This window comes from Saccoglossus kowalevskii, chromosome 8 (genome assembly GCF_978046115.1).
Source record: "Saccoglossus kowalevskii chromosome 8, keSacKowa6.1, whole genome shotgun sequence".
In the NCBI taxonomy this organism is placed as follows: domain Eukaryota; kingdom Metazoa; phylum Hemichordata; class Enteropneusta; family Harrimaniidae; genus Saccoglossus; species Saccoglossus kowalevskii.
In genome coordinates, this window is record NC_140648.1 from 13,063,355 (window position 1) to 13,075,653 (window position 12,299).

Sequence of the window (12,299 nt, forward strand, 5' to 3'; positions counted from 1 at the left end):
GAGCAAATACGTTAACATAATTCTGCTGATGCCTTCTTTTTTTTTTCGTGTTTTTTTTTTATTTCGACAAACCATAGAGACTTTTACTAAATAATGTGTTAAAGTGACATTTGCACGATTTCCTAACAGTGAATATTTAACTGGTTTTCTTTAGTCGTTTATCCGAGTGGTATGTCTAGTATCTAACAAACGATGAAATATTCTCGTCATTGGCATTGAAAACATCATACATATAATGATAATGGTTGTATCCTAAATGATCTAATGTCTTGACAACTACCTCATCAATGCATAGAATGTCATGGATAGCGTAGTTGTTTTTCGTATCAACGTACTCATTTGCCGTAAATAAACGCATAAACTATTATTTGAAACTTTCCTTTATGGATCTCTAAATTGCTCATTTTCCCTCTCAAACAAACGCTACTCGTGCCCGTCATCTCTGAATGCGTGAAAACTCCACATCATATAAATGTTCCACTTGTACCGGGCCGATTTAGTTTCTCTCTCATTTGATCATGTTTATTTTAATCGCTTGCTACTATTGAATGTTAATATCATTTTCCCCTCATTTCAGTTCTCTATTGGTGTTCTAATTAAAGGACATTTTCTCCCCACTTGATACTGTCACTATCCATACATCAACCTCTCTTATTTTAGCTCTGCGATAATTCAGCTGCTGATCGACTCATGTGTTATATCTTTGCTTTCTCATTCATCAGTCTCTCGCGGTCAATTTCTACTTTCCGTGATGGCTTTCACTCAGTCTGTAGATTTCAGGATATGCGATGTAATATTTCCTGTAAAATTGTGAAAGTAAATTGCAGATATTGTACAATTGCACTGTGACGTTACCTTGTTGATAGCACTAGTTTTACATGTTATTTCAGTGTTAACTCACACGAAAGATTGTATTATCGCCAAATTCTGCTTCTCAAACCTCCATTATTAGTCTTATTTGAAATAAAGTTCTACAGAATACATTTAACCGTCAATTCTTCTTAGCAAGACTCGCCATTTGAAAATGTTGACGTAATCACACCAATGTTACTATCAAGACGTCAAGAATTGCGTAATTTCCAACTGTTTCTTTGCTTGGTCAGCAGATTTTGATTTAGTACCGTGCCTTCTGCAATCAGCTGAGACGAGTTTCATTGTGAGTAAATAGTGATGTTCGCATTCCAGCTACAATGACCTATTTTGTTGGTTCATAGTACAATAGCACACTCTTTGACAGGGGGGTAATGCTTGGTAATGCTTGATAGCAGTTAAATCATGAGTTGCAAACTGCACAATGCTTTCCTTAAAGTTTGGGTGCATCCCTTTCTAGACTGTAGGTTTAATTTTACCATGTTGCAGGGATAATCTCTGGATTCACTGGTTTGTTCATAGATTATGTATGTAGTAAATGGTATATTACAGTAACAATACATTCTGGGGTTGAGCTTTTATCGACTCTGGATATAGTATTCTGAGATTGTATATTTAGCTATCTGCAAAGTAAGCTAAAACCCAGAAAATAATGAAGCCCAGTACAATACCTCCTATACAATCTCTCCCATAAATACTGTAAAATACTTTATTTTTGCTTGGAATTAATTTTCGCTATTTTCTCTGAAGGAGTGATTCAGTAAAAATGAAATCCAGTGAATATATCCTTTTTGCTATATTTTACATTCAACTCCACAAAAATCAGTAAAAATAAATTCCATACAAAACACCCAAAAAGTCTTTTCAGCGAAAAATAATTCCAGCTAAAATAAAGTATTTTACAGTAGTCTTATTTTCCACTAGGCCATAATAATTACTACAAGGTGGTGGGGAGCCACTATCTAGGTTAACATCATTGCATTGAGAGTTAGGTTGACACTATAATATTCGCTGCACCCAAATAAGGTCAAAAAAGTATTCATAAATGCACATGACTGGGGGGCATGTATGTTTCATTTTGTCCCTGTCTGGTCGTCTAGGAAACGCTTAGCTCAATTTCTATCTGTATCTTATTGCCATTCTTATCGGAAAGCAAATTGTGTTTGCATTCGTACATGTATGCAAATGAACGGCAGTGACTACGGTTTATCGCATAAATTGAAAATAACACTGAGATAGAAGCAGTGAAGCATTTCTTATGTGTGGTTTTCAAGGTTGGTTGGTTGCGTGCATGCACTCATCTGTTCATTTCTCAATGTTACCCAGGGTACAGTACATGCAGGCAGGATGTCCTGATAGAATAGTCAATGTTTACATGTATCTTGTATTTTCCACTTCACTGCTGAATCGTTGAATTTGTCGCTGTCTTCTCCTCATACTTGTTTTCTTGATGAACTATGACGGCAAATAACTTATTGTTACTTTGAGTCTGAACAAGATACCGCCCGATAAAAGACTAATGTATATTTAATCACGTTTTGAACAAAATAAATACAGTTAAGTAAAATTCAAAAAAATATTGACTTAGCACACAATCTAAATAACAACAATAATGACAAATGAAATGTTTTTAAACTAGATATCAGTCTACATTATATTAAAGTAAACTAAACTAAAATCCTGTAGGGTACAATCTAACAGCTTGCATATATGAAGTGGAATGCTTCTTTTAAATACTGTAAAACCATTTATTTTCACTGACATTCAATTTCACTATTTTGGTGTTTTGAGCATATTCACTGCGTTTATATTTCACGAATTTGTCAAGGAAACAATGAGTTTTATTGTTGTTTTACATGTTCACGTAGATTTAATTTAGCCAATTTTACTTATCAGCGAAAATAGCAAAATTAAAACCCAGTTAATAATTAATGCATTTACAGTGATAAGTTGTCATAGTAATATCTCACATTGTGTTCATTTCTTAGTGGCTTGTGAACCTACTCAAATTATGCAATTTTTATTGCGAATATTCATAGATTTATGAAAGATTTACCAGTTTATAATGGATCAGCATATTTATATCAAAGCGGGATGGTCATCACCTGTGTACGCGTGGGAATTGAGTCCCAAGCGAGGATAACAACACACGCTAAAAATGCAAAGGCTCATGGGTAGACGCTTGTTTGTGAACAATGACATGGTATGGCCATCTGACGTATGCGCAGCTGACAAGTCATATCATTGTTGATTAAAAACATTAGATCTAAGTTTTTATAATTTTTCACACTTGAAAGTTTGACACTGACCTTGGAGTTCAGGTGTCACATACAGTATACTTTCAACTTTCCTCCTTAGGGATATACTTCTATGCAATACACCTTGTAAATAAATGACACTTGCCCCCACAGTAGTAATTCATGACTTTTAACTGCTTCTTTTGTCCAATACTCTCCATAGTTCAAACTCCTCAAACTTACACCAAAACAAACAAACCACATTTAGCAATGCAAAAAACTTACAAGTAGTTATTTTGGATTTTCATAACAGAATTTAAAATGTGCCCCTTGTTTATTTTACGTATCATGTGTATACGAAGATAAGATACGTATTCTTTGTACTTCTGATAATGTTCAAGTATGTTTTTCGTTTTAATCTTCTCTTAGTATGATCAGTATATGAGTGGAAGGTATAATTTGTGGGTATCTGTTTTTCTAGTTTCCTCAAAATTTTTCAGTTTTAGATTGCAAATTGAACTTTTCATTCTGTAAACCATTAACGTTTTGTTGGAAGAAATTGTTTGACATATCTAATTGGGGACACAAGTTCCAAACTTTGGGGATGTTGCTGTCACTATCCTTTTTTCAAGACAGTGGAGAAATATTCACATCTACAATTTTCCCTGAGGCAAAAATTTCATGAATAATCGTATTGTGATATACAGCATATTTGTAGAAGCTAATATTTTCAGCTCTTTTGTGTTTTATTTTTTTGTTCTGACCAACATTTCTTGTTTTTAAATTCTAGTGTTTCTTGTAGTGTTACATAATCGCACAGACTTTCATTTTAGAATTTCAGTTAATTTTGGCAAATTTGATATGTGAGAAATTACTTTTCTAAAATTAAATACCTGCTGCTAAGTGACTTCCTATGAAACCTAGTTTTTGGTTTCATTTTTTTTCCTTTAAATTACTTGGAGTTATGCGTAAATATCTCTAATGGCATGACCTCCATCATCTCATAAGTAGAAATGGGTTTTCAGAAATGATTGAGATGAGATCAATACATCCCCACTCGTAACTTGATCTAGGAAATGAAAGAAAAGTCATCTTCAGATTCATCCGTTTTATGGACAGTAATTCTATCGTAATTATATGCTTGTCCTATTTTTCTTGATTTTCCCTGTTGTAGTTGGTTTAATGATGCAGAGCGACGTTTTTTTTTCTTCCATAGCAACCACAAAATTGGAAGCGCAGTATGTTTTATGTCTGTCAGGAGTATTTCGTTTTTATGGCACATTGAGGAAATATACTATATAGCTGGAGTCTGTGTGAAAGCACAGCCGGACCCAGATTGCCCAAAGGATGTTAGTGCATGCCTTGTATTTTAAAGTTGAGAACTTTTTCTATCGCTTTACAATTTTTCTTGACTGATTTGTTGTAACATTTACTAAAAGAAATCCAGATTGATATATCTTTGCTGATGTTGCACTTTCAATGACTATTAAAAAAAATTTTTTTTTGAAATTTTCTCTTTCAAAATGGAGGACATTTTTGCATACCAGGCAAGCAAATGAAAAAAGCTTTCCCTTGTGTACGTTTACAGCATGCTATTTTTAAACAAGAAAATAAAAATGCAGTGGGTCTGTGGTAGAACTCTGCATGATATTTTGTATTGTCTATTTTTTGTGAAGATCTTTCTTGTCTATGGTGTTTTTTATGCTGAAACATTACAGAAATTAATAACAAAATAGAAATTTTTTTTTTTACATTATAAAAAAATATATATTTACCTGCTTTACATGCACTGTGTTAGTCATTAGTATTGTCATTGAATTCCTTTCAGATTTTGCTATTTTGGTGTAAAAAATAAACAAATATTATTTTTTTCTCTATAGCCAGGTCAATTGCAAACAAAACATGCATTTAACTTTCTCTGACTATTTTTATGTGCTTCTTTTTTAAGCCATTTGATATAAAGCTGCATGTATTTATTTGGTAACAAATAAAAATGTCAGTGAAAAAATGTCCAGACCAATCAATGTCTTTGAAACTTTTAATGCGAGTCAATGTTTTTCACCTTTCACAAAATGTTTACTCTTAAAATTCTGATTCAGACTTATAGCCAATGGAACCTACTGTAGACAGTCTATTTTTACTGCCAGGAATGTTCGTGATTTCAAGATTTATTGGCATTCGTGAAAACAAAATTACGCACCACAATACAACAATTTTCACTCCTTTAAAATTTTGTGATTTTCACTCATCCCCAAAGTTGAAAAAAAAAAATTGTCTCACACAAATAAAAGCATTACAGTATTTTTGTTAAGTCCAAAATTGACAAATAATTAACCGGAAATACTCCAAAATATGCAAAATGTTGGCGAGGTAATATTATTGTGTCCAAGTTAAATGCAGTTAATTCTATGTTTGTCTTCCATGGTCATCCGTGGGCACCACTATGCCACAGTCGCTGTAGGAAACGGATTAAGTTTTATGATCCCGTTTAAATAACTTATGAACCCTGAAAAAGCTTACAAGAAAACTCGTCATCATTTGATGTCTCTGATCTTCCAAGAGAATCTCCCATATCAATCAAGGATAGGAGCTCTAATCTGTTTGGCTAAAACAAACTTTAACTACTGTGGAATACTTTATTTTCGCTGGAATTAATTTTCGCTGAAAAGGCTTTTGGGGCGTTTTGTATGGAATTTATTTTCACTCATTTTTGATGAGTTTAATGGGAAATATAGGAAAAAAAGTATATTCGCTGGATTTTATTTTCACGGAATCATCCCATCAGCGAAAATAGCGAAAATAAAGTATTCTACAGTATCTTCTTACAATGTACCTTAGGAGGGAACCAATCAGAATCAGTTTTGTTGAATGTCTTTGGGTCTGCTGATGATGTAGTTCTTAATTACTGTTGAGTGTTCATTCTTTACACCTAAGTGAAAGCATAATCAAGTAAAATTTATGTCTGAACAGTGTTACAGTTTAAAAACTGACATGTTTGTGAATAGAGGTCAAGAGCAGATATTGTGGTGACGTGCATTACATTTAATATCTGTCACTCAACATTTATCCTTAAAAAATTACATGAAACATTGCTGTCTGCTGTTGTTTTGAGAGGTCTGACCTAAATTATTTATAAATTGGAGACACTTTTAGTACCTCGCTTAGTAGGCTATATTTCAACATATCTCTGCCCGCCCTTTCATTTTTTCATTTATTTCATTTGTCCTGGCATATTTTTTAAGGCGCTATATATCGTGTTTTTTCTAGTAACTAAAATTTGTTATTCCCATGTGTGAAGCACACAGTAGAAGTCTTTGCAGTTACCCTGATTATTTTGTTGTTGAAATCCATGCATAATAAGTACCTGATGTGCATGAAGATTATCCAGGTTTTTCCACAGACACTCAACAGATTTTGATGAAACCCATAACCCAAAATTGTGTTGATTTTGATGAAAAATGATTTCTTTAATTAATGTACTTTTCCTGCTAATTTTCGCATTTATGAGTAGAAATGCAAATAAAATGAAGAATATAAATTTAGCATACAAGTCTCGTTCTGCATTGCAGTGTTTTGTGTTCATTTACATCTGTCTAGGGGGTCAAATAGGTGATAGGACAGTTACCCTGTCATGTAAGGAATAGTTGAATTGATCTAGAAAAACCTTCTTTCTGTACTTGTGAAATATTTGATTGGATAGTTACACTGTCTGTAAAGTTTAGTCCAATTGATCTGTATATTTCTGTGTTTTTCTGGGATTCCATGCATTTTCATGCAGCGTGCTCCAAAAAAGAAAATGCTGAAAATTGACAATTTATTGTGTGTATTACAAATTTGTTGCATGTAAAAAAAAAAGGTTCTTCTATAATATTGAGGGATAAAAACGAGGAATTGTAGGCTAACACTATTCCAAGTACTCAACTCCCCTGTTTCCTTGCTATCCCCCTAGGGATATCTATGTCCCCCCCTCCCTCCCCGTTGTCCATGTTTGAAAATTTAACTACTATATGTGTTCGCATAACAATGGCTGCCCTTAAGATGCGATGATATCTGTTGCTCACTGATGAAAACAGTGTTGAGTAGTCCATGTATTTAAATAATATGAGTTAACAGCGGTAGGCACTCTGGATAGAGCTGTATTCTGTAAATGTCAGGTGGATTTGCTGCACATGAATACATTATAGTGCCTTCCCTGACCTTGCTACATTGCCGCTCTAATATTAGATCTGTTCTTTCATCACTAAACTAAAATTAGAGTAATTAAAATACTTGTAAAGGTATCGGTGAGCTAATGATACCAACCAGTCATACTTACAAGAACGGCAAATGTTTATCTTATTCACGCTATGGTGATTAATTATTTTTTCTAATTGTTAAATTTTTTGAGCAGTTACAGGATTGATTTCTGATTGGCTGCCCAGACTAAACACCTTGCTGCTGAGCAATATCAGAAAGCTTCTTGTATGCTATGTTCTGATGACATGTATTCAACTGAAATTATTTGGCTTAACCATCACTGTTGTATAAATGTTTCTTAACTCGTAGGTTGAATTTTAATCCAAAATAAAAAAAAATTAATATTAAAGTTTAGAAAACAAATTTCTGCATTTCAGAGCTTGGTTGTTGATGCCACGTTTACACAACCAGAAGCAACACCCCCCCCCCTCCCCGGCCTTCCACAGAAATGCAATTGAGTGGTTCTACCAGCAGTTTTATGTAAGCACAACCTACGCAGAGAATCCCACTGAGATTAGCGTAAAACCCTCGTATTATGTTAAATATGCATGGTAGATGAATATGTTTCTATGAAACTGCGTCAGTTTCAAAATGGCGACAACAAAGTCTTGGTAATTTACAGTGCCTGCATTTATTATAAAACTATGATATTCTTAGTTTTTTTTTTTGAAGTTATATTTAGTACCTGTGTTCGTGTTAATGTTTCATGCACCATTGTGGCATACTGCTCTCATTTGCAAACCAAACAGCAAAGCCTCTGGATTGAAGCAAAATAATTTCTGTAGCATGTAGGTCGCCCTCTGGTGTCAGCTCTAAAAAAATATCATGTGGGATGTTTACCATATCAATTCTTATTTTTCTTTTAATATTTGCATATATTATTCACATCTATGTCAGCAATTTAATAAAACAAGAGAGTAATGCATAATTTTTTTTTTTTAAATTTATTTATTTTTATTTCTATACATTTTTTTGTTGCAGTCCGAACTGCACAGTTGTTCACATCCTATGCCTAAAAAATTGTTATTATCACTACCTCTGAGATTGTTGTAGCAAAATAATTTTTTTTTTCAAATTTGTTAAGGTATATAATTTAAATAATGAAGATAAGTTGGGAGGTCATTGATTGCATGCATAACAATTGCCATGATAAATATAACTACAAAAATATCTTGTGCAAATTTTTTTGTATATACTGTGTATCTATTCACTTAATTACTATTTTGTGCCTTAATAAATAAGAAAATGCTGGGAGTTGAAAATTTACTATTTTATCACAAACTAACCCCAAATCGGGTCAATCACTGATACTTCCATATATATATATATATATATATATATATATAATTGCTAATTAATTTAATACATTGTCTGGGGAAAAAAGTAGGCATGTCAACCTTTCAAACATTAAATCCAACTTTTGTCATCATACACAGAATAAACCTGCATGATTTATCCCACATATCTGTAGCTAACGGAAAATTAGTCCATTTGGTCCAAAAGTAGCAAAGAAATTACAGAAAAATATAGAAAAGTGTGCATAATATTGCACCAAAATATTGGCATGAAGAATGATGTTGTTTAAAAGGTTGAATTAAGCAGTACTGCCTATCCCATAATAGGTTCCCATGTATTTGCATATAAAACACCCAGTGCAATAGTGATGTTGCTTTCATCCATTTTACTCTCTATTCCATATGTTACTGTGCTTTTTGTTTTGACAACAATGTTCTAAATGTTTCTTTGAAGTTATCGGTTTGAGCTTTGAAGATTAATATCTGCTGACTGAGTTCATACGTCGGGTGTTTTCAGTCTGATGTAAATGATTACATGCTATTGTGCCATTTCACTCGCAATATGTTAGATTTACCTTAGCTAAAACATCTTTTATTTCGACTTGATTGAGTTTTTATTGCATGACAATGTTTTTTTTTGAATCGAAATTCCTCCATTCTCACGAAATGTGAATATTGCAATGAGTAAAAGTGATGATTTATATCGTCAATTACCAGTTACTTTGATACATTAACAATATGACCTTAATAGAAGACTGTAATAGCTTTAGGTGGTGAATAGCGCCAACTAGAGTTTGATACCACATGTTCGTTTGTTTACTAGTCTTGTTGACTCTTTGTTGGGTTAACATTCTGCTTTCAGAAGAAGGGGATATATTCACTTGATTTATTTGATGCTGCTTGGTTTTTTTTTTGCTATGTTTAAAATTCACTGATTTATGAAGGAAAAGATATACTGCGGCTGAATTTGATTATTCACTGGGATTTAATTTAGCTATAATCGAAAATAAAACCAGACTAATAATTAAGCCCTATACACCACTAGTTACTGTTTGATGTTCATTGCATGTACTGAGAACTGTCTCAAGATGTTGTTTTCACTTGTTTTTGCATGTAAAGCAAAGTGCGTCAGCCAGCCGATATAAAATTTATTTTTTTCTCACAGTATCTTAATTTTTATAGTTGCAGTGTTTCATTCAAAATGATCTTTTGCATGTTTAATTTGTGTTTTAGTTTGTCAATGTTAAGAAATAATTCTTGCGTAATAAAAATGAACAAGAAATTTATATGATTGAGGTTGAGGGCTTAGTAGAATTGACAAACTTTGAGGTTTCTCTGTTAATGTCAAATTTTTTTTTTTTAGCCTTGGCAAATTAAGAATGCATGTATGTAATAATATTATCTGTGAAATAAAAAAAAAATGTTTCTCGTCTGCACGTTTAAAATATGTTGGTTTGCTACAGATGAACTGGTTATCCCCAAATCATCAATGTTTTGTTTATGTGTCTATTAACCGTATCATTTTCACGAATTGATATTTTGATCGTCTTCACATAGATAAATTTTCACAGAATTCACTGGAGGTTGTTAAATGTCTTCTTCCTTGTTTGAAGAACCCTGATGAAAATCCAGGACCTATGAAAAAATTAAAGTGTTCCATGTTAAGCTAGTTATAACTTGTTATTAATTACGGTGTGTTTCATTCATTCTAGGTCGTCAGGCAAGATGAAACAGACGGTTGTGTAGACCCAGAGGTAAGGATCTTTTTCATCTCAAGCAAGGATTGGGGTGGTCTTCATCAACTAACTGAGCTTGGTATCCTAGCAACAGATGTTTTATGTCACTCAATGCTTTCTCCCCTGGGAGAAAATGCCAATGATTGCTGATTCTTACAATCATGCATGCAAATAAGTCTTGGGTTTGTTCTGATAGCAGAATTCAGAATGTGGGATTTTTTTTTTTTCTTTTTCTTGTCAATATTTACATTTCTTCTCTGTCATCTTTCACATGTTAGCATTCCAAGTGTTTCTCATTTACAGTGACCAGCTGAAACACCTTTCACCACCATCGTGCGTTTATAGTTATGTTTACACTTTTCACTATCCCTGTAGATTCGTCTCAGTGATATTTTTTTTAACATTTTCGTCGCTGGAATTTTCCGAATCGAAATGTTTTTATCCCATACGCGTGTATTTATGGTCACAACTGTAAGCTATTAAAATAGTCTGGTCAGTCCACTTTGTCATATCAAAGTGTTATGACATTTATGATGCAACTGTTTTCATGGTGTATTTGGGAGGTTGTTAAAATGACTGCTGTTTGATGAATAGCACTACCGTATTTTGTGTATTAGCAGTGCAGTGCATGTAGAGTACTCGTTAAAATAGTTACCCACATAGTGTTTATAGTGGATATGTGTCTTTATTGATAACATGCTTCTAATAGAGCAGCTGCAGTAAGACAACTTGATATTTTGTGTTTTTCTTTGTTCCTGACGTTGACAGGAAGTATTATTAACTTCGAAAAGAAAAAAAGGTGGCAAGTTTGTCGCTGTATTCATGTTTTATTTTCTCTAGCCAATTTGCATCTTATGATACACTTTGATTTGCATCTTGTGCTACTACGTGTGTATTGTAAAAAAAAGAAAAGAAACTTGTTATTATGCCTTTCATGCACTTGATCACAATGTTCCAGTTGGACAGTTGAACGTAAGTTATTCGTGTGAAACCCAACGATTCAGTTCAGATGGTTTCTTTCGTCATCCTCTGAATGCGAAACGTCATATATCTGATGATACCATGGTTATTCTTTTATAACGTCAATAAATGCTTTGCATACTATTAAATCTGATGTCTACAGCCAAAACTGTACATTGATTTTCTAATACACATTGTCACGTAGTGTACTAGGGTTAAAGGTCAAGACGCAGACTTATCCCACATGTCAGTCTGTACGTATGGGTTACTGGGTTCGTTTCCATGTTGCTCATTGGTTGGTTGTAACATAGAAACACCGCTGTAACTTTTGTCAGAATTGATGTTACATGTACAACACTTTTTTAGACAGACATTATAACCTGTATTCGTACTGTAAAGAACATGCCGTTGAAAAAGCACTAACCGCTAATAATAGAAAGTCTCCTATAGGTTAAGAATGTGAGAACAAATTTGCATATTATTACTCTCTAATTTACGTATGCGTTTTATTACATTATATCTAAGTAACATATCAACAATCTCTTGTTTCTTTGTAGCTTGGCTACAGATAATGCCATGCTTACAAGACCTGGATTAAACACCAGCGTATCCATGGCCAAGCTTGATAAAAGCGCCCTGTTTACAAGCCTTGGAGTAAATACCAGCATTTCTGTGGTCCAAGCATGGTCAAACTGCTTTATTTAAATTCATGTTTGTGCAGCAGAAAATCTGCTCATCTCGGTTAGATATTTGTGAAAAATATTGAAAATATGACTGACACTTTAAAGTGTAAATGATACTGGACTGTACCAATCTTTGGATGTTTGTATACTCATGGCTGAAAATGCCTGTAAAAGTGGCCAAAGTACTTTTGAAAAATGTGTGTTTCAAATACCATACGTAACTGAAGTTCCTGAAAAATGTTTTTTCCTTCTTTTCTTACAGTAATAGCAAATTTGTTTTTA

At 33.3% G+C, this 12,299-nt stretch overlaps 1 protein-coding gene across 4 annotated transcripts in view; it reads left to right on the top strand.

Annotated features, from left to right (window-relative positions):
* The window catches only part of LOC100371412 (RNA binding protein fox-1 homolog 3-like), an 88,922-nt gene that overhangs the window by 15,668 nt on the left and 60,955 nt on the right, over positions 1-12,299 (top strand). For all 4 annotated transcript variants that reach the window (XR_014930074.1, XM_085502187.1, XM_006816928.3 and 1 more), the window contains exon 2: positions 10,351-10,392. Coding sequence is in view for 3 of the 4 variants with exons in the window: in XM_085502187.1 (XP_085358313.1) it covers positions 10,351-10,392 (42 nt within the window). In the remaining variant the exon portion in view is untranslated. The remainder of the gene's footprint in view (positions 1-10,350; positions 10,393-12,299) is intronic.